This window comes from Pholcus phalangioides, unplaced genomic scaffold (assembly GCF_987345545.1).
Source record: "Pholcus phalangioides strain wild (caught in Gottingen) unplaced genomic scaffold, Ppha-v1.0 ptg000172l_1, whole genome shotgun sequence".
Taxonomy (NCBI): Eukaryota; Metazoa; Arthropoda; class Arachnida; order Araneae; family Pholcidae; genus Pholcus; species Pholcus phalangioides.
The window spans coordinates 8,382,615-8,404,856 of record NW_028301637.1 but is presented as its reverse complement, the minus strand read 5'-3'; the positions used below and the strand labels follow the sequence as shown (position 1 = coordinate 8,404,856).

At 43.8% G+C, this 22,242-nt stretch overlaps 5 protein-coding genes across 5 annotated transcripts; all 5 read left to right on the top strand.

Annotated features, from left to right (window-relative positions):
- Window positions 1-497: 497 nt before the first annotated feature.
- Window positions 498-1,904, top strand: LOC149063676 (monocarboxylate transporter 12-like). The gene has a single exon (XM_089255715.1). It carries the CDS (start codon window positions 498-500, stop codon window positions 1,902-1,904), a length of 1,407 nt encoding a protein of 468 aa, XP_089111841.1.
- A 920-nt stretch (window positions 1,905-2,824) lies between these two features.
- Window positions 2,825-4,231, top strand: LOC149063675 (monocarboxylate transporter 12-like). Its single transcript, XM_089255714.1, has one exon. It carries the CDS (start codon window positions 2,825-2,827, stop codon window positions 4,229-4,231), a length of 1,407 nt encoding a protein of 468 aa, XP_089111840.1.
- Window positions 4,232-5,145: 914 nt separating this feature from the next.
- On the top strand, window positions 5,146-6,552 carry LOC149063674 (monocarboxylate transporter 12-like). Its single transcript, XM_089255712.1, has one exon. The coding sequence runs from the start codon at window positions 5,146-5,148 to the stop codon at window positions 6,550-6,552; it is 1,407 nt and encodes a 468-aa protein (XP_089111838.1).
- A 7,946-nt stretch (window positions 6,553-14,498) lies between these two features.
- Window positions 14,499-15,905, top strand: LOC149063673 (monocarboxylate transporter 12-like). Its single transcript, XM_089255711.1, has one exon. The coding sequence runs from the start codon at window positions 14,499-14,501 to the stop codon at window positions 15,903-15,905; it is 1,407 nt and encodes a 468-aa protein (XP_089111837.1).
- Window positions 15,906-16,840: 935 nt separating this feature from the next.
- Window positions 16,841-17,632, top strand: LOC149063672 (monocarboxylate transporter 11-like). Its single transcript, XM_089255710.1, has one exon. The coding sequence runs from the start codon at window positions 16,841-16,843 to the stop codon at window positions 17,630-17,632; it is 792 nt and encodes a 263-aa protein (XP_089111836.1).
- Window positions 17,633-22,242: the final 4,610 nt, after the last annotated feature.

Sequence of the window (22,242 nt, the reverse complement as noted above, 5' to 3'; positions counted from 1 at the left end):
ACACTTTGACACGTAAACTGATATTTGAAATGTTTCGTGCTGGTGTTTACACATGGAGGTGAACAACTTTGTTTTCCCATTCACACATTAGCTGTATTTACATAATTATTTGAACCATGTGAAACCTCAGTGTCAATCTACAAACATATTCTCGTTTAAAATTCTATCACTTGATGTCGTCTGCATTGGTACCTTGGGTTGGATAAAAGTTTGTAAAATTTCTCGGAATTACTCTAAATTTCTAGGTATTTTTTCGACTAGTTGCACTGGAGGCTTGCATTGAAATGTTATAGCGAATTTTGGAAAAAATTCTCGGAATTTTCCAATTATTTCGGAGAAATTTTTCGCCACGAGGGTATATAAGGATCTGTTTCTCGCGCGCTCGCCCTCGGCTCCTCGCTGTTCCTCGTTTACTCGTTTTGCGGCCGGGAGTCGACCTTTTTAATTTTCCATCAAGTTATCGGTGGATTCGTATTAACGGATTCGTGGTAATAATCATGTCTTTCGTGGGTGGTAAGGCTGTTTCGGGCCGTGATGCCAAGAACGTCGTCATCGATGTCGTTCGTTGTGGCAATTCAGCCTGGCTGGACACTTTCACGGTAATCGACTTGAACGAACCAAGGGTTACTGTAAGTGAACGCGTCGCTCCTGATGGTGGATACGGATGGTTGGTATCCGTCATGACCTTTGTGGTCACCTTTCTGCTGACGGGCTTTTTGAAATCTTTCGCCGTTTGGAGAGCTGCTATAATGGAGGAATTTCCTGATACCTCCCCGATGGAAGCCTCCTGGATTTCTGGGCGTATCGGGACATTGTCCCTCATATGTTCTCCATTCAGCAGCGCGCTGGTGGCTCGTTTCGGCAACGGGCCGATGGTGTCTGTTGGCAGCATCATCTGCGCGCTCGGCTTCTTCACCAGCTACTTTGCAACTTCGGCTGCTTATCTGATCGGGAGCCTCGGAGTGTGCGTTGGATTGGGATCATCTTTTGTGATCACTGCGACAGTGGGATGTACCGGTAAGTTCTTCACTACCAGAGAGCCCACAGCTATGTCGATCGCACTCTCAGGTGGATGTCTGGGAGCTATCGTTATGCCCTACATACTGGAACCAATTTTCAGTGTGCTCGGGCTGCACTCTGCTTTCCTGGTGTTGTCCGGAACTTTCTTTGTTCTCTCTCTGAGTGGAATGATTTACGCCAATCCAGAAAGTCATTTCACACTGGAAGAGAAAGAGGTTGAGGTTGAAGAACGAAAAGAACAAACCGAGCCTGTCCGCGAAGAAACCTTCTGGGGGAGAACCCGTTCCCAGATTGTGGAACTGATGGCTCTGCGATATCTGCGTCGGCCACAGTTCCTGACGATGGCTTTTTCTGTGTTTGCGTTAAACATGGGAAGTCCTCATTTCTTGAGGCAGATGAACGGTCGGGCCGAGAGTCTTGGTGCGAGTGCGGACAGTATCTCTCTACTGACACTTCTCGTACAGTTGGCTGATCTTTCCGCTAGACTGATATACGGCATTTTCGCCTCCAAGTCTCCTTTCCGGCGTACTTCCGAGTACGCTTTTGCCCTGGCAACCTGCGCTTTGTGTGCTGTCTTGGCTATCGTCTGCAACGCCTTCTGGCAGCTGGCTGTTCTCACTTTCATCGGCTCTTTGGCCGCAGGAGTGATGAACATTTGTATTCCACTTGTGTTATCTTACAATCACGGTGCCAGTAACATGAGCAACACTCTCAATCTGGCCCGTTGCTTTCAGGGACTCTCAGGTGTCATTTATCGCTTTGTGAGCCCTGAAGTTCCAACTTCCGATGAACTGCCATCACTACTCATCTTGAATAGTGTCTTTTTGTGGATTGGTGCAGTTTTGGCTATCTTCGTATGCCTCTTTCCCAGAAAAGAAAGTTGATGCTGATACGTGATTGCACAGGTTGCTGATACCTGTCTGGTCAACAACTCGCAAAAAAAGAGCTGTCGGAATGAAAGCTTTACAAAAAAAAAAAAAAAAAAAAAAAATTAAAAAAAATTAAAAGCTTAGAAAATTAATAAAAAAATCTTGAGTTCTTCGAGTTTTTTTTTTATTTCCCCTTTTCTGTGGCTTTCCGAAACGTTTGGAACATTTAAGATGATGTTGAGCGACTGCGGAAGAAAAAGTCCATTGCGACTTTTTGTATCTTAACGTACCAAAGCAAAGAGCTACTTTCTTGGGCGTTCGAAGGAGGGTGAAATCGTTGTTTTGCTTCTCATTTTTTTTGTACCTTTGCTTCTGCTATGTTTTGGTGCGGCTGCCCTTTCTAAATGTTTTGTTGGCAGCCGCTACCCCCAGGTTACGACACTTTGACACGTAAACTGATATTTGAAATGTTTCGTGCTGGTGTTTACACATGGAGGTGAACAACTTTGTTTTCCCATTCACACATTAGCTGTATTTACATAATTATTTGAACCATGTGAAACCTCAGTGTCAATCTACAAACATATTCTCGTTTAAAATTCTATCACTTGATGTCGTCTGCATTGGTACCTTGGGTTGGATAAAAGTTTGTAAAATTTCTCGGAATTACTCTAAATTTCTAGGTATTTTTTCGACTAGTTGCACTGGAGGCTTGCATTGAAATGTTATAGCGAATTTTGGAAAAAATTCTCGGAATTTTCCAATTATTTCGGAGAAATTTTTCGCCACGAGGGTATATAAGGATCTGTTTCTCGCGCGCTCGCCCTCGGCTCCTCGCTGTTCCTCGTTTACTCGTTTTGCGGCCGGGAGTCGACCTTTTTAATTTTCCATCAAGTTATCGGTGGATTCGTATTAACGGATTCGTGGTAATAATCATGTCTTTCGTGGGTGGTAAGGCTGTTTCGGGCCGTGATGCCAAGAACGTCGTCATCGATGTCGTTCGTTGTGGCAATTCAGCCTGGCTGGACACTTTCACGGTAATCGACTTGAACGAACCAAGGGTTACTGTAAGTGAACGCGTCGCTCCTGATGGTGGATACGGATGGTTGGTATCCGTCATGACCTTTGTGGTCACCTTTCTGCTGACGGGCTTTTTGAAATCTTTCGCCGTTTGGAGAGCTGCTATAATGGAGGAATTTCCTGATACCTCCCCGATGGAAGCCTCCTGGATTTCTGGGCGTATCGGGACATTGTCCCTCATATGTTCTCCATTCAGCAGCGCGCTGGTGGCTCGTTTCGGCAACGGGCCGATGGTGTCTGTTGGCAGCATCATCTGCGCGCTCGGCTTCTTGACCAGCTACTTTGCAACTTCGGCTGCTTATCTGATCGGGAGCCTCGGAGTGTGCGTTGGATTGGGATCATCTTTTGTGATCACTGCGGCAGTGGGATGTACCGGTAAGTTCTTCACTACCAGAGAGCCCACAGCTATGTCGATCGCACTCTCAGGTGGATGTCTGGGAGCTATCGTTATGCCCTACATACTGGAACCAATTTTCAGTGTGCTCGGGCTGCACTCTGCTTTCCTGGTGTTGTCCGGAACTTTCTTTGTTCTCTCTCTGAGTGGAATGATTTACGCCAATCCAGAAAGTCATTTCACACTGGAAGAGAAAGAGGTTGAGGTTGAAGAACGAAAAGAACAAACCGAGCCTGTCCGCGAAGAAACCTTCTGGGGGAGAACCCGTTCCCAGATTGTGGAACTGATGGCTCTGCGATATCTGCGTCGGCCACAGTTCCTGACGATGGCTTTTTCTGTGTTTGCGTTAAACATGGGAAGTCCTCATTTCTTGAGGCAGATGAACGGTCGGGCCGAGAGTCTTGGTGCGAGTGCGGACAGTATCTCTCTACTGACACTTCTCGTACAGTTGGCTGATCTTTCCGCTAGACTGATATACGGCATTTTCGCCTCCAAGTCTCCTTTCCGGCGTACTTCCGAGTACGCTTTTGCCCTGGCAACCTGCGCTTTGTGTGCTGTCTTGGCTATCGTCTGCAACGCCTTCTGGCAGCTGGCTGTTCTCACTTTCATCGGCTCTTTGGCCGCAGGAGTGATGAACATTTGTATTCCACTTGTGTTATCTTACAATCACGGTGCCAGTAACATGAGCAACACTCTCAATCTGGCCCGTTGCTTTCAGGGACTCTCAGGTGTCATTTATCGCTTTGTGAGCCCTGAAGTTCCAACTTCCGATGAACTGCCATCACTACTCATCTTGAATAGTGTCTTTTTGTGGATTGGTGCAGTTTTGGCTATCTTCGTATGCCTCTTTCCCAGAAAAGAAAGTTGATGCTGATACGTGATTGCACAGGTTGCTGATACCTGTCTGGTCAACAACTCGCAAAAAAAGAGCTGTCGGAATGAAAGCTTTACAAAAAAAAAAAAAAAAAATTAAAAAAAATTAAAAGCTTAGAAAATTAATAAAAAAATCTTGAGTTCTTCGAGTTTTTTTTTTATTTCCCCTTTTCTGTGGCTTTCCGAAACGTTTGGAACATTTAAGATGATGTTGAGCGACTGCGGAAGAAAAAGTCCATTGCGACTTTTTGTATCTTAACGTACCAAAGCAAAGAGCTACTTTCTTGGGCGTTCGAAGGAGGGTGAAATCGTTGTTTTGCTTCTCATTTTTTTTGTACCTTTGCTTCTGCTATGTTTTGGTGCGGCTGCCCTTTCTAAATGTTTTGTTGGCAGCCGCTACCCCCAGGTTACGACACTTTGACACGTAAACTGATATTTGAAATGTTTCGTGCTGGTGTTTACACATGGAGGTGAACAACTTTGTTTTCCCATTCACACATTAGCTGTATTTACATAATTATTTGAACCATGTGAAACCTCAGTGTCAATCTACAAACATATTCTCGTTTAAAATTCTATCACTTGATGTCGTCTGCATTGGTACCTTGGGTTGGATAAAAGTTTGTAAAATTTCTCGGAATTACTCTAAATTTCTAGGTATTTTTTCGACTAGTTGCACTGGAGGCTTGCATTGAAATGTTATAGCGAATTTTGGAAAAAATTCTCGGAATTTTCCAATTATTTCGGAGAAATTTTTCGCCACGAGGGTATATAAGGATCTGTTTCTCGCGCGCTCGCCCTCGGCTCCTCGCTGTTCCTCGTTTACTCGTTTTGCGGCCGGGAGTCGACCTTTTTAATTTTCCATCAAGTTATCGGTGGATTCGTATTAACGGATTCGTGGTAATAATCATGTCTTTCGTGGGTGGTAAGGCTGTTTCGGGCCGTGATGCCAAGAACGTCGTCATCGATGTCGTTCGTTGTGGCAATTCAGCCTGGCTGGACACTTTCACGGTAATCGACTTGAACGAACCAAGGGTTACTGTAAGTGAACGCGTCGCTCCTGATGGTGGATACGGATGGTTGGTATCCGTCATGACCTTTGTGGTCACCTTTCTGCTGACGGGCTTTTTGAAATCTTTCGCCGTTTGGAGAGCTGCTATAATGGAGGAATTTCCTGATACCTCCCCGATGGAAGCCTCCTGGATTTCTGGGCGTATCGGGACATTGTCCCTCATATGTTCTCCATTCAGCAGCGCGCTGGTGGCTCGTTTCGGCAACGGGCCGATGGTGTCTGTTGGCAGCATCATCTGCGCGCTCGGCTTCTTGACCAGCTACTTTGCAACTTCGGCTGCTTATCTGATCGGGAGCCTCGGAGTGTGCGTTGGATTGGGATCATCTTTTGTGATCACTGCGGCAGTGGGATGTACCGGTAAGTTCTTCACTACCAGAGAGCCCACAGCTATGTCGATCGCACTCTCAGGTGGATGTCTGGGAGCTATCGTTATGCCCTACATACTGGAACCAATTTTCAGTGTGCTCGGGCTGCACTCTGCTTTCCTGGTGTTGTCCGGAACTTTCTTTGTTCTCTCTCTGAGTGGAATGATTTACGCCAATCCAGAAAGTCATTTCACACTGGAAGAGAAAGAGGTTGAGGTTGAAGAACGAAAAGAACAAACCAAGCCTGTCCGCGAAGAAACCTTCTGGGGGAGAACCCGTTCCCAGATTGCGGAACTGATGGCTCTGCGATATCTGCGTCGGCCACAGTTCCTGACGATGGCTTTTTCTGTGTTTGCGTTAAACATGGGAAGTCCTCATTTCTTGAGGCAGATGAACGGTCGGGCCGAGAGTCTTGGTGCGAGTGCGGACAGTATCTCTCTACTGACACTTCTCGTACAGTTGGCTGATCTTTCCGCTAGACTGATATACGGCATTTTCGCCTCCAAGTCTCCTTTCCGGCGTACTTCCGAGTACGCTTTTGCCCTGGCAACCTGCGCTTTGTGTGCTGTCTTGGCTATCGTCTGCAACGCCTTCTGGCAGCTGGCTGTTCTCACTTTCATCGGCTCTTTGGCCGCAGGAGTGATGAACATTTGTATTCCACTTGTGTTATCTTACAATCACGGTGCCAGTAACATGAGCAACACTCTCAATCTGGCCCGTTGCTTTCAGGGACTCTCAGGTGTCATTTATCGCTTTGTGAGGCCTGAAGTTCCAACTTCCGATGAACTGCCATCACTACTCATCTTGAATAGTGTCTTTTTGTGGATTGGTGCAGTTTTGGCTATCTTCGTATGCCTCTTTCCCAGAAAAGAAAGTTGATGCTGATACGTGATTGCACAGGTTGCTGATACCTGTCTGGTCAACAACTCGCAAAAAAAGAGCTGTCGGAATGAAAGCTTTACAAAAAAAAAAAAAAAAAAAAAAAATTAAAAAAAATTAAAAGCTTAGAAAATTAATAAAAAAATCTTGAGTTCTTCGAGTTTATTTTTTTATTTCCCCTTTTCTGTGGCTTTCCGAAACGTTTGGAACATTTAAGATGATGTTGAGCGACTGCGGAAGAAAAAGTCCATTGCGACTTTTTGTATCTTAACGTACCAAAGCAAAGAGCTACTTTCTTGGGCGTTCGAAGGAGGGTGAAATCGTTGTTTTGCTTCTCATTTTTTTTGTACCTTTGCTTCTGCTATGTTTTGGTGCGGCTGCCCTTTCTAAATGTTTTGTTGGCAGCCGCTACCCCCAGGTTACGACACTTTGACACGTAAACTGATATTTGAAATGTTTCGTGCTGGTGTTTACACATGGAGGTGAACAACTTTGTTTTCCCATTCACACATTAGCTGTATTTACATAATTATTTGAACCATGTGAAACCTCAGTGTCAATCTACAAACATATTCTCGTTTAAAATTCTATCACTTGATGTCGTCTGCATTGGTACCTTGGGTTGGATAAAAGTTTGTAAAATTTCTCGGAATTACTCTAAATTTCTAGGTATTTTTTCGACTAGTTGCACTGGAGGCTTGCATTGAAATGTTATAGCGAATTTTGGAAAAAATTCTCGGAATTTTCCAATTATTTCGGAGAAATTTTTCGCCACGAGGGTATATAAGGATCTGTTTCTCGCGCGCTCGCCCTCGGCTCCTCGCTGTTCCTCGTTTACTCGTTTTGCGGCCGGGAGTCGACCTTTTTAATTTTCCATCAAGTTATCGGTGGATTCGTATTAACGGATTCGTGGTAATAATCATGTCTTTCGTGGGTGGTAAGGCTGTTTCGGGCCGTGATGCCAAGAACGTCGTCATCGATGTCGTTCGTTGTGGCAATTCAGCCTGGCTGGACACTTTCACGGTAATCGACTTGAACGAACCAAGGGTTACTGTAAGTGAACGCGTCGCTCCTGATGGTGGATACGGATGGTTGGTATCCGTCATGACCTTTGTGGTCACCTTTCTGCTGACGGGCTTTTTGAAATCTTTCGCCGTTTGGAGAGCTGCTATAATGGAGGAATTTCCTGATACCTCCCCGATGGAAGCCTCCTGGATTTCTGGGCGTATCGGGACATTGTCCCTCATATGTTCTCCATTCAGCAGCGCGCTGGTGGCTCGTTTCGGCAACGGGCCGATGGTTCTGTTGGCAGCATCATCTGCGCGCTCGGCTTCTTGACCAGCTACTTTGCAACTTCGGCTGCTTATCTGATCGGGAGCCTCGGAGTGTGCGTTGGATTGGGATCATCTTTTGTGATCACTGCGACAGTGGGATGTACCGGTAAGTTCTTCACTACCAGAGAGCCCACAGCTATGTCGATCGCACTCTCAGGTGGATGTCTGGGAGCTATCGTTATGCCCTACATACTGGAACCAATTTTCAGTGTGCTCGGGCTGCACTCTGCTTTCCTGGTGTTGTCCGGAACTTTCTTTGTTCTCTCTCTGAGTGGAATGATTTACGCCAATCCAGAAAGTCATTTCACACTGGAAGAGAAAGAGGTTGAGGTTGAAGAACGAAAAGAACAAACCGAGCCTGTCCGCGAAGGAACCTTCTGGGGGAGAACCCGTTCCCAGATTGCGGAACTGATGGCTCTGCGATATCTGCGTCGGCCACAGTTCCTGACGATGGCTTTTTCTGTGTTTGCGTTAAACATGGGAAGTCCTCATTTCTTGAGGCAGATGAACGGTCGGGCCGAGAGTCTTGGTGCGAGTGCGGACAGTATCTCTCTACTGACACTTCTCGTACAGTTGGCTGATCTTTCCGCTAGACTGATATACGGCATTTTCGCCTCCAAGTCTCCTTTCCGGCGTACTTCCGAGTACGCTTTTGCCCTGGCAACCTGCGCTTTGTGTGCTGTCTTGGCTATCGTCTGAAACGCCTTCTGGCAGCTGGCTGTTCTCACTTTCATCGGCTCTTTGGCCGCAGGAGTGATGAACATTTGTATTCCACTTGTGTTATCTTACAATCACGGTGCCAGTAACATGAGCAACACTCTCAATCTGGCCCGTTGCTTTCAGGGACTCTCAGGTGTCATTTATCGCTTTGTGAGCCCTGAAGTTCCAACTTCCGATGAACTGCCATCACTACTCATCTTGAATAGTGTCTTTTTGTGGATTGGTGCAGTTTTGGCTATCTTCGTATGCCTCTTTCCCAGAAAAGAAAGTTGATGCTGATACGTGATTGCACAGGTTGCTGATACCTGTCTGGTCAACAACTCGCAAAAAAAGAGCTGTCGGAATGAAAGCTTTACAAAAAAAAAAAAAAAAAAAAATTAAAAAAAATTAAAAATTTAGAAAATTAATAAAAAAATCTGGAGTTCTTCGAGTTTATTTTTTTATTTCCCCTTTTCTGTGGCTTTCCGAAATGTTTGGAACATTTAAGATGATGTTGGGCGACTGCGGAAGAAAAAGTCCATTGCGACTTTTTGTATCTTAACGTACCAAAGCAAAGAGCTACTTTCTTGGGCGTTCGAAGGAGGGTGAAATCGTTGTTTTGCTTCTCCTTTTTTTTGTACCTTTGCTTCTGCTATGTTTTGGTGCGGCTGCCCTTTCTAAATGTTTTGTTGGCAGCCGCTACCCCCAGGTTACGACACTTTGACACGTAAACTGATATTTGAAATGTTTCGTGCTGGTGTTTACACATGGAGGTGAACAACTTTGTTTTCCCATTCACACATTAGCTGTATTTACATAATTATTTGAACCATGTGAAACCTCAGTGTCAATCTACAAACATATTCTCGTTTAAAATTCTATCACTTGATGTCGTCTGCATTGGTACCTTGGGTTGGATAAAAGTTTGTAAAATTTCTCGGAATTACTCTAAATTTCTAGGTATTTTTTCGACTAGTTGCACTGGAGGCTTGCATTGAAATGTTATAGCGAATTTTGGAAAAAATTCTCGGAATTTTCCAATTATTTCGGAGAAATTTTTCGCCACGAGGGTATATAAGGATCTGTTTCTCGCGCGCTCGCCCTCGGCTCCTCGCTGTTCCTCGTTTACTCGATTTATCGTTTACTCGTTTTGCGGCCGGGAGTCGACCTTTTTAATTTTCCATCAAGTTATCGGTGGATTCGTATTAACGGATTCGTGGTAATAATCATGTCTTTCGTTGGTGGTAAGGCTGTTTCGGGCCATGATGCCAAGAACGTCGTCATCGATGTCGTTCGTTGTGGCAATTCAGCCTGGCTGGACACTTTCACGGTAATCGACTTGAACGAACCAAGGGTTACTGTAAGTGAACGCGTCGCTCCTGATGGTGGATACGGATGGTTGGTATCCGTCATGACCTTTGTGGTCACCTTTCTGCTGACGGGCTTTTTGAAATCTTTCGCCGTTTGGAGAGCTGCTATAATGGAGGAATTTCCTGATACCTCCCCGATGGAAGCCTCCTGGATTTCTGGGCGTATCGGGACATTGTCCCTCATATGTTCTCCATTCAGCAGCGCGCTGGTGGCTCGTTTCGGCAACGGGCCGATGGTGTCTGTTGGCAGCATCATCTGCGCGCTCGGCTTCTTGACCAGCTACTTTGCAACTTCGGCTGCTTATCTGATCGGGAGCCTCGGAGTGTGCGTTGGATTGGGATCATCTTTTGTGATCACTGCGGCAGTGGGATGTACCGGTAAGTTCTTCACTACCAGAGAGCCCACAGCTATGTCGATCGCACTCTCAGGTGGATGTCTGGGAGCTATCGTTATGCCCTACATACTGGAACCAATTTTCAGTGTGCTCGGGCTGCACTCTGCTTTCCTGGTGTTGTCGGGAACTTTCTTTGTTATTCTCTCTGAGTGGAATGATTTACGGCAATCCAGAAAGCCATTTCACACTGGAAGAGAAAGAGGTTGAGGTTGAAGAACGAAAAGAACAAACCGAGCCTGTCCGCGAAGGAACCTTCTGGGGGAGAACCCGTTCCCAGATTGCGGAACTGATGGCTCTGCGATATCTGCGTCGGCCACAGTTCCTGACGATGGCTTTTTCTGTGTTTGCGTTAAACATGGGAAGTCCTCATTTCTTGAGGCAGATGAACGGTCGGGCCGAGAGTCTTGGTGCGAGTGCGGACAGTATCTCTCTACTGACACTTCTCGTACAGTTGGCTGATCTTTCCGCTAGACTGATATACGGCATTTTCGCCTCCAAGTCTCCTTTCCGGCGTACTTCCGAGTACGCTTTTGCCCTGGCAACCTGCGCTTTGTGTGCTGTCTTGGCTATCGTCTGCAACGCCTACTGGCAGCTGGCTGTTCTCACTTTCATCGGCTCTTTGGCCGCAGGAGTGATGAACATTTGTATTCCACTTGTGTTATCTTACAATCACGGTGCCAGTAACATGAGCAACACTCTCAATCTGGCCCGTTGCTTTCAGGGACTCTCAGGTGTCATTTATCGCTTTGTGAGCCCTGAAGTTCCAACTTCCGATGAACTGCCATCACTACTCATCTTGAATAGTGTCTTTTTGTGGATTGGTGCAGTTTTGGCTATCTTCGTATGCCTCTTTCCCAGAAAAGAAAGTTGATGCTGATACGTGATTGCACAGGTTGCTGATACCTGTCTGGTCAACAACTCGCAAAAAAAGAGCTGTCGGAATGAAAGCTTTACAAAAAAAAAAAAAAAAAAAAAATTAAAAAAAATTAAAAATTTAGAAAATTAATAAAAAAATCTTGAGTTCTTCGAGTTTATTTTTTTATTTCCCGTTTTCTGTGGCTTTCCGAAATGTTTGGAACATTTAAGATGATGTTGGGCGACTGCGGAAGAAAAAGTCCATTGCGACTTTTTGTATCTTAACGTACCAAAGCAAAGAGCTACTTTCTTGGGCGTTCGAAGGAGGGTGAAATCGTTGTTTTGCTTCTCCTTTTTTTTGTACCTTTGCTTCTGCTATGTTTTGGTGCGGCTGCCCTTTCTAAATGTTTTGTTGGCAGCCGCTACCCCCAGGTTACGACACTTTGACACGTAAACTGATATTTGAAATGTTTCGTGCTGGTGTTTACACATGGAGGTGAACAACTTTGTTTTCCCATTCACACATTAGCTGTATTTACATAATTATTTGAACCATGTGAAACCTCAGTGTCAATCTACAAACATATTCTCGTTTAAAATTCTATCACTTGATGTCGTCTGCATTGGTACCTTGGGTTGGATAAAAGTTTGTAAAATTTCTCGGAATTACTCTAAATTTCTAGGTATTTTTTCGACTAGTTGCACTGGAGGCTTGCATTGAAATGTTATAGCGAATTTTGGAAAAAATTCTCGGAATTTTCCAATTATTTCGGAGAAATTTTTCGCCACGAGGGTATATAAGGATCTGTTTCTCGCGCGCTCGCCCTCGGCTCCTCGCTGTTCCTCGTTTACTCGATTTATCGTTTACTCGTTTTGCGGCCGGGAGTCGACCTTTTTAATTTTCCATCAAGTTATCGGTGGATTCGTATTAACGGATTCGAGGTAATAATCATGTCTTTCGTTGGTGGTAAGGCTGTTTCGGGCCGTGATGCCAAGAACGTCGTCATCGATGTCGTTCGTTGTGGCAATTCAGCCTGGCTGGACACTTTCACGGTAATCGACTTGAACGAACCAAGGGTTACTGTAAGTGAACGCGTCGCTCCTGATGGTGGATACGGATGGTTGGTATCCGTCATGACCTTTGTGGTCACCTTTCTGCTGACGGGCTTTTTGAAATCTTTCGCCGTTTGGAGAGCTGCTATAATGGAGGAATTTCCTGATACCTCCCCGATGGAAGCCTCCTGGATTTCTGGGCGTATCGGGACATTGTCCCTCATATGTTCTCCATTCAGCAGCGCGCTGGTGGCTCGTTTCGGCAACGGGCCGATGGTGTCTGTTGGCAGCATCATCTGCGCGCTCGGCTTCTTGACCAGCTACTTTGCAACTTCGGCTGCTTATCTGATCGGGAGCCTCGGAGTGTGCGTTGGATTGGGATCATCTTTTGTGATCACTGCGACAGTGGGATGTACCGGTAAGTTCTTCACTACCAGAGAGCCCACAGCTATGTCGATCGCACTCTCAGGTGGATGTCTGGGAGCTATCGTTATGCCCTACATACTGGAAGCAATTTTCAGTGTGCTCGCTCGGGCTGCACTCTGCTTTCCTGGTGTTGTCTGGAACTTTCTTTGTTCTCTCTCTGAGTGGAATGATTTACGCCAATCCAGAAAGTCATTTCACACTGGAAGAGAAAGAGGTTGAGGTTGAAGAACGAAAAGAACAAACCGAGCCTGTCCGCGAAGGAACCTTCTGGGGGAGAACCCGTTCCCAGATTGCGGAACTGATGGCTCTGCGATATCTGCGTCGGCCACAGTTCCTGACGATGGCTTTTTCTGTGTTTGCGTTAAACATGGGAAGTCCTCATTTCTTGAGACAGATGAACGGTCGGGCCGAGAGTCTTGGTGCGAGTGCGGACAGTATCTCTCTACTGACACTTCTCGTACAGTTGGCTGATATTTCCGCTAGACTGATATACGGCATTTTCGCCTCCAAGTCTCCTTTCCGGCGTACTTCCGAGTACGCTTTTGCCCTGGCAACCTGCGCTTTGTGTGCTGTCTTGGCTATCGTCTGCAACGCCTTCTGGCAGCTGGCTGTTCTCACTTTCATCGGCTCTTTGGCCGCAGGAGTGATGAACATTTGTATTCCACTTGTGTTATCTTACAATCACGGTGCCAGTAACATGAGCAACACTCTCAATCTGGCCCGTTGCTTTCAGGGACTCTCAGGTGTCATTTATCGCTTTGTGAGGCCTGAAGTTCCAACTTCCGATGAACTGCCATCACTACTCATCTTGAATAGTGTCTTTTTGTGGATTGGTGCAGTTTTGGCTATCTTCGTATGCCTCTTTCCCAGAAAAGAAAGTTGATGCTGATACGTGATTGCACAGGTTGCTGATACCTGTCTGGTCAACAACTCGCAAAAAAAGAGCTGTCGGAATGAAAGCTTTACAAAAAAAAAAAAAAAAAATTAAAAAAAATTAAAAATTTAGAAAATTAATAAAAAATTCTTGAGTTCTTCGAGTTTATTTTTTTATTTCCCCTTTTCTGTGGCTTTCCGAGATGTTTGGAACATTTAAGATGATGTTGGGCGACTGCGGAAGAAAAAGTCCATTGCGACTTTTTGTATCTTAACGTACCAAAGCAAAGAGCTACTTTCTTGGGCGTTCGAAGGAGGGTGAAATCGTTGTTTTGCTTCTCCTTTTTTTTGTACCTTTGCTTCTGCTATGTTTTGGTGCGGCTGCCCTTTCTAAATGTTTTGTTGGCAGCCGCTACCCCCAGGTTACGACACTTTGACACGTAAACTGATATTTGAAATGTTTCGTGCTGGTGTTTACACATGGAGGTGAACAACTTTGTTTTCCCATTCACACATTAGCTGTATTTACATAATTATTTGAACCATGTGAAACCTCAGTGTCAATCTACAAACATATTCTCGTTTAAAATTCTATCACTTGATGTCGTCTGCATTGGTACCTTGGGTTGGATAAAAGTTTGTAAAATTTCTCGGAATTACTCTAAATTTCTAGGTATTTTTTCGACTAGTTGCACTGGAGGCTTGCATTGAAATGTTATAGCGAATTTTGGAAAAAATTCTCGGAATTTTCCAATTATTTCGGAGAAATTTTTCGCCACGAGGGTATATAAGGATCTGTTTCTCGCGCGCTCGCCCTCGGCTCCTCGCTGTTCCTCGTTTACTCGATTTATCGTTTACTCGTTTTGCGGCCGGGAGTCGACCTTTTTAATTTTCCATCAAGTTATCGGTGGATTCGTATTAACGGATTCGAGGTAATAATCATGTCTTTCGTTGGTGGTAAGGCTGTTTCGGGCCGTGATGCCAAGAACGTCGTCATCGATGTCGTTCGTTGTGGCAATTCAGCCTGGCTGGACACTTTCACGGTAATCGACTTGAACGAACCAAGGGTTACTGTAAGTGAACGCGTCGCTCCTGATGGTGGATACGGATGGTTGGTATCCGTCATGACCTTTGTGGTCACCTTTCTGCTGACGGGCTTTTTGAAATCTTTCGCCGTTTGGAGAGCTGCTATAATGGAGGAATTTCCTGATACCTCCCCGATGGAAGCCTCCTGGATTTCTGGGCGTATCGGGACATTGTCCCTCATATGTTCTCCATTCAGCAGCGCGCTGGTGGCTCGTTTCGGCAACGGGCCGATGGTGTCTGTTGGCAGCATCATCTGCGCGCTCGGCTTCTTGACCAGCTACTTTGCAACTTCGGCTGCTTATCTGATCGGGAGCCTCGGAGTGTGCGTTGGATTGGGATCATCTTTTGTGATCACTGCGGCAGTGGGATGTACCGGTAAGTTCTTCACTACCAGAGAGCCCACAGCTATGTCGATCGCACTCTCAGGTGGATGTCTGGGAGCTATCGTTATGCCCTACATACTGGAACCAATTTTCAGTGTGCTCGGGCTGCACTCTGCTTTCCTGGTGTTGTCTGGAACTTTCTTTGTTCTCTCTCTGAGTGGAATGATTTACGCCAATCCAGAAAGTCATTTCACACTGGAAGAGAAAGAGGTTGAGGTTGAAGAACGAAAAGAACAAACCGAGCCTGTCCGCGAAGGAACCTTCTGGGGGAGAACCCGTTCCCAGATTGCGGAACTGATGGCTCTGCGATATCTGCGTCGGCCACAGTTCCTGACGATGGCTTTTTCTGTGTTTGCGTTAAACATGGGAAGTCCTCATTTCTTGAGGCAGATGAACGGTCGGGCCGAGAGTCTTGGTGCGAGTGCGGATAGTATCTCTCTACTGACACTTCTCGTACAGTTGGCTGATCTTTCCGCTAGACTGATATACGGCATTTTCGCCTCCAAGTCTCCTTTCCGGCGTACTTCCGAGTACGCTTTTGCCCTGGCAACCTGCGCTTTGTGTGCTGTCTTGGCTATCGTCTGCAACGCCTTCTGGCAGCTGGCTGTTCTCACTTTCATCGGCTCTTTGGCCGCAGGAGTGATGAACATTTGTATTCCACTTGTGTTATCTTACAATCACGGTGCCAGTAACATGAGCAACACTCTCAATCTGGCCCGTTGCTTTCAGGGACTCTCAGGTGTCATTTATCGCTTTGTGAGCCCTGAAGTTCCAACTTCCGATGAACTGCCATCACTACTCATCTTGAATAGTGTCTTTTTGTGGATTGGTGCAGTTTTGGCTATCTTCGTATGCCTCTTTCCCAGAAAAGAAAGTTGATGCTGATACGTGATTGCACAGGTTGCTGATACCTGTCTGGTCAACAACTCGCAAAAAAAGAGCTGTCGGAATGAAAGCTTTACAAAAAAAAAAAAAAAAAAAAAATTAAAAAAAATTAAAAATTTAGAAAATTAATAAAAAATTCTTGAGTTCTTCGAGTTTATTTTTTTATTTCCCCTTTTCTGTGGCTTTCCGAAATGTTTGGAACATTTAAGATGATGTTGGGCGACTGCGGAAGAAAAAGTCCATTGCGACTTTTTGTATCTTAACGTACCAAAGCAAAGAGCTACTTTCTTGGGCGTTCGAAGGAGGGTGAAATCGTTGTTTTGCTTCTCCTTTTTTTTGTACCTTTGCTTCTGCTATGTTTTGGTGCGGCTGCCCTTTCTAAATGTTTTGTTGGCAGCCGCTACCCCCAGGTTACGACACTTTGACACGTAAACTGATATTTGAAATGTTTCGTGCTGGTGTTTACACATGGAGGTGAACAACTTTGTTTTCCCATTCACACATTAGCTGTATTTACATAATTATTTGAACCATGTGAAACCTCAGTGTCAATCTACAAACATATTCTCGTTTAAAATTCTATCACTTGATGTCGTCTGCATTGGTACCTTGGGTTGGATAAAAGTTTGTAAAATTTCTCGGAATTACTCTAAATTTCTAGGTATTTTTTCGACTAGTTGCACTGGAGGCTTGCATTGAAATGTTATAGCGAATTTTGGAAAAAATTCTCGGAATTTTCCAATTATTTCGGAGAAATTTTTCGCCACGAGGGTATATAAGGATCTGTTTCTCGCGCGCTCGCCCTCGGCTCCTCGCTGTTCCTCGTTTACTCGATTTATCGTTTACTCGTTTTGCGGCCGGGAGTCGACCTTTTTAATTTTCCATCAAGTTATCGGTGGATTCGTATTAACGGATTCGAGGTAATAATCATGTCTTTCGTTGGTGGTAAGGCTGTTTCGGGCCGTGATGCCAAGAACGTCGTCATCGATGTCGTTCGTTGTGGCAATTCAGCCTGGTTGGACACTTTCACGGTAATCGACTTGAACGAACCAAGGGTTACTGTAAGTGAACGCGTCGCTCCTGATGGTGGATACGGATGGTTGGTATCCGTCATGACCTTTGTGGTCACCTTTCTGCTGACGGGCTTTTTGAAATCTTTCGCCGTTTGGAGAGCTGCTATAATGGAGGAATTTCCTGATACCTCCCCGATGGAAGCCTCCTGGATTTCTGGGCGTATCGGGACATTGTCCCTCATATGTTCTCCATTCAGCAGCGCGCTGGTGGCTCGTTTCGGCAACGGGCCGATGGTGTCTGTTGGCAGCATCATCTGCGCGCTCGGCTTCTTGACCAGCTACTTTGCAACTTCGGCTGCTTATCTGATCGGGAGCCTCGGAGTGTGCGTTGGATTGGGATCATCTTTTGTGATCACTGCGGCAGTGGGATGTACCGGTAAGTTCTTCACTACCAGAGAGCCCACAGCTATGTCGATCGCACTCTCAGGTGGATGTCTGGGAGCTATCGTTATGCCCTACATACTGGAACCAATTTTCAGTGTGCTCGGGCTGCACTCTGCTTTCCTGGTGTTGTCCGGAACTTTCTTTGTTCTCTCTCTGAGTGGAATGATTTACGCCAATCCAGAAAGTCATTTCACACTGGAAGAGAAAGAGGTTGATGTTGAAGAACGACCCTACATACTAGAAGAAGAATGCCCTACATACTAGAACCAATTTCGTTTAATCGTTTTGCGGCCGAGAGTCGATTTTTCTAATTTTCTTTCAAGGCATCGGTGGATTCGTATTAACGGATTCGAAATAATCATATGTTTATGATTATCTATTTTTCTGATTATTACTAACGGATGATAATCATGTTTCGTTTGTGGTAAGGCTGTTTTGGGCCGTGATGCCAAGAATGTCGTCATCGATGTCGTTCGTAGTGGGAATTCTGCTTTGCTGGACACTTTCACGGTAATCGACTTCAACCATCACCTCCTAGAGATAGAAGGCCTCTGCAGTGTTTGCCATAAACGTCATTCAGACTACCTAGCAAGTTTGCCACGCAGCATCGTATTTCGTTTCTTCTTATTTTGGTGTCGAATCTTCCTGATTGCCTCACAAAAGCCGCATAGTGATTGGATGTGGGGCATAGAAATTGCCAATTCTGAGCTCGATCATTTCTTTTCCTCACAACATTAATACTAGCACGAGCAGGGGATTTTTCTTCCCTGAATATTCTGAGGGAAAAGTGACTGATTACTGACGTCCCAACCAGAATGCGGAGGCCTTCTATCTCTAGGAAATGATGCTTCAAGGAACCACGATTTTACTGAAAGTGAACGTGTCGCTACTGATGATTACTACGGGATGTGTGTAACCGTATATGTTTTGGTGGAAGCCGCTTTCTACTGTATAAGATTGCGACAATTCGATATGTAAAAGAAGAATTAAAATGTTTTGTGCTTTTGTTTGCACATTGAGGTTGGTGTTTTTGTTTTTATAGACATACATCGTGCTGTATGTTATAATCTCGGGCTATAAAAAATTATCGTTTTTTCCCTCTTTTTCGTGGATTTTTAAAGGTTTCTGCTCTTGTGTGCCAAAATGTCATTTGCCACTTTTTTTTATTTTGAAAACCGTGGCAAACAACTCGTTGAAGGTTTGAGATCACTTTTATCCATGGGCGCTATATTTTTAGTGGAACTCTAAATCCATATGTTTCAGCCTTAAACTGAACATCGATTTTCTGTTGATTTAAATAATTTTTTTTCTGACTTCTAATTTACTCTTCGTTTACAGGTGTTGCGTCTTTTTCTATCAATATGTCTGCCATCTATCCCAATCGACGTAGAACGTACCCTCATGACAGTTTCTACTCTCACTGAACTTCGTTGGCGATGCGCAAATTTTCTAATTAGCATTTTTTCGATTGAAAACCGTATAAAAATGCTAATTTTATGTCTATCTTTGATTATTATTTCATGCAGTGCTTTTTTTTGCATCTCACCAGGCATAGTCACTTCACTGTATTGTTTTATAAGTTACATGGTCATGGTTTTCCTAGTTGCAAGCTATTTTCTAAGGATTTTCCTACGCTTCCCTGTGTATCAATAACTAATTGAATTTATATCCCCAAAACATAAGAAATTTCTCTTTTTCCTTTCACTGGCAGAAGAATAATGAAAATTAACCTAAAGTGGTACCGATTAGTTTGAAATTAAATTTACTTCGTTTAAAATATTGACACTTTGTGCCGAATAATCAGGAATATCCGATAACCTAAATAAAATTAGCGTCAGTGTTTTCTGAGAACATCTCATAGACAGGTATCTTTAAAATCCTTTAAATTTGGAATTCTTCAGAGAATAAATATTTGTATTGGAATCCTGTTCAGTCAACTGTTTTTACTATACTTATACGCATATGAAATGTCATTACCAAGACGTCGAAGATCGCTCTGTTGCCATCTCTGACTTACGAAATAAAAATATCCATACGTGTTTAGATTTTCTTCATCCCCCGCTACGTAAATGGTTTCTGGCCATGACATGTTTACGAATAATGATGATATCTCCCAGAGTAGGTGAAAAAATAAAACGTTATTTGTTGGGTTTGTGTGCGTGTGTCATCAGATACTGAAGACTATTCTGATATGACCTGGAATATTCATAATAGCATGCATTGTTGTGATAGGTTCTATGGCAATAACATTAGCCGCCACGAATGAAGATTGTATAAAACAGCATTTGGCAACTAGAAGTAGATTCTGATGCTCTACAATGGATTAACATTTCTATGGCTTTTATGCTAGTTATGCTTGGAAAATTGAAATTATTTGTAGAAAAAATTAACGGGTTCGTACAGCTTATCATTTTTGAAAACGACGTGAGCTGCAACGGCTACAACTGCTTTTAAGTTAATATGTTTCTTGTTCCCTCTTGGATCTTTTTCTATGTGTGAGTGAATAGAGATTCATGGGAAAAAAAAACCCGTCATTTCTCTAACTTGCGGATATAATCTATTCGAAATACTGGTCTTCGACTGTTGTGTAATAGGTTTACGTCCACCAGAGTCTTAGTCTAGTTTCTGCATGACAGGTAAGGTATGGGCGCACCACTTTTGCTGATTTGGGGGCTCCATGCGTCAGAAACTTTGATTCGTTGATCAACTTTGAACGTGTTTTTATATAAAAATAATATAACGTGTTATATATAAAATATTGAATATTTCTGTGAATATTTAATACATTAATCTTCTCTAGTAAATAATGTAAATAGCGTTTGTACTGTGTGAAATCGATGATCAATAGTCCGTATCATGTTGTTTTATAATGTCAGTTGGTGACGAAAATGGTAAGTTTGGAGACGTTGATGACGTATGCGACGTGTGCGAAAGCTTGTGGACTGTATTAGGTCGCTTTGAAATCTCAGGCTGACTTATCCGCCATCTTTGAGTTTAGTATGACGTCAACTAACACAGCCTTTTTTTTTATGATTAGACGTCACTTTGAATTGATTTTACCACCACAAGAGGAAGGAGGATGAATCCTTCCGACTCTCTAGGTAACTTAGATCTAACAAGAAAGAAACGAGAATTTTCGAGGTTGTTCAAGATGGTTCTGTTTTCTCCATACAGGGTGATTCTAAATTCGAAGAGTATGTACAAAATGGCAGAAAATCAAAAAATAAATATAGAGAAATGTAAAAATTCATCCATCAATTTCAATGCAACATCACCAAATCCGAAATCTCCTTCCCCCGATGCTGACGTAATACTTGAATGACCCGCCAGGGAAACATTTATTTTCTGGATATTACGCTAAGGTGAACTCGGAAAGAAAAGTCATCTTGTCTCTGCCGGGACTCTCGAACCCAGGTCCTCTTGCATACCGGGCAAGCATGGTACCATTTACAACACTGGAGACACGACCCTGCCTTCCTTATTTCACGCACTGTGGCGTGAGGCACTGAAGTACAGACATTGATAGCCTCTCTTAACTTCCAGGTGGGACAGTTTAGAGAGATAGATGGCTTTTTTTACCTTCAGCCCAAGATATCAAGGGGCCATTCAAGTATTACGTAAGCAGATATTCAGCCATTTTTGACCCCCCACCCCTTGTCAGCAAAACACTGTTCCCCCCCTACCCCACCAGCAGCTTAGAATATTTCATATCTTCAAAAATGGGTGGATGATGACGTAAGCAACCTTCAAACCCCTCTCCCCCCCCGTCATCAAAAGTCACCAAATCCGAACCCTCCCCCTTCCCCCGATGCTGACGTAATACTTGAATGACCCCCAAGTCATTGTGAAGGAAATATCTAGTGTAGCTTTGGCTATCTATACAGAATATTGGTTTTAAATGAGAGATATGATATTGCCATATTTATTATGTCTGGATTTCTTATTTTAATCGCTTAATATTCACGAATTGTAGAATATAATATGTAGATATATATTATTTTGATTTATTGGCCTAGACTGGACTCAAAACTAAAGTGTTTAAGTTACTTTGGATTGTTTAGTGCTAGACCGGGATTACGGTATGGTTTTATTATTATGGTTAATATTATATTATGGCTTCGGTCGAGTCGAGTATGTTTATTGACTTACCAAGGTCCTATACATAAGAAAATAGAAGAGGTAACTTTTTCTATGCAGACTATGTGCGGAATGACTTCCAATAAGCGAAATGTAGGTGGGACTCTGAGGAGGCCATTAAAATAAATAGAATATTTTTGAATGCAATGTTACTGGAGATATTTGACGCCAGTGATTGGAGGTGGGCTTTACGAACTGTGAAACGTATAAATTGAATTTAAAGTTTTAAAAATTCCGCAATTGTGAATATTAATTGTCAAAAAATGGGATTGTTACTTATTGCGAATAAAAATAAATAAAATGGCCGACTTCATTCCGTTTGTGTACAAGCCCTAAACGTGACAACTTTTGAGCCAATGAAATATTGCCAACGCAGTGATAAGTTGCCAAAACTTAGTGACTATATATATTCATTATCTGGATAAATACTGCTTTTAAATCATGGAGTTTTTCAAATTACTTTTCAGAGCCGTATCTGTATTTCAATTAGAGGAAGTTTTAGCACACGGGGTCTACTACTACTAAACCGAACATACACCTCATCCATATTCCTCTGCGGAACTTCTAACGAATTGTAGCATGTTAGCATGTGCGTGTCCATGTTGTGAGCCTAACGTAAAGTTGTTTCTGTGTAATGCCCTTTATGTGTAGTGCTGCCATCTCTCATCAATTTTTTAACTATGCGTGAAATGTAATGATTGAATAGTTTCATCGTTGTGGGCTTTTTGTTCTCTGTG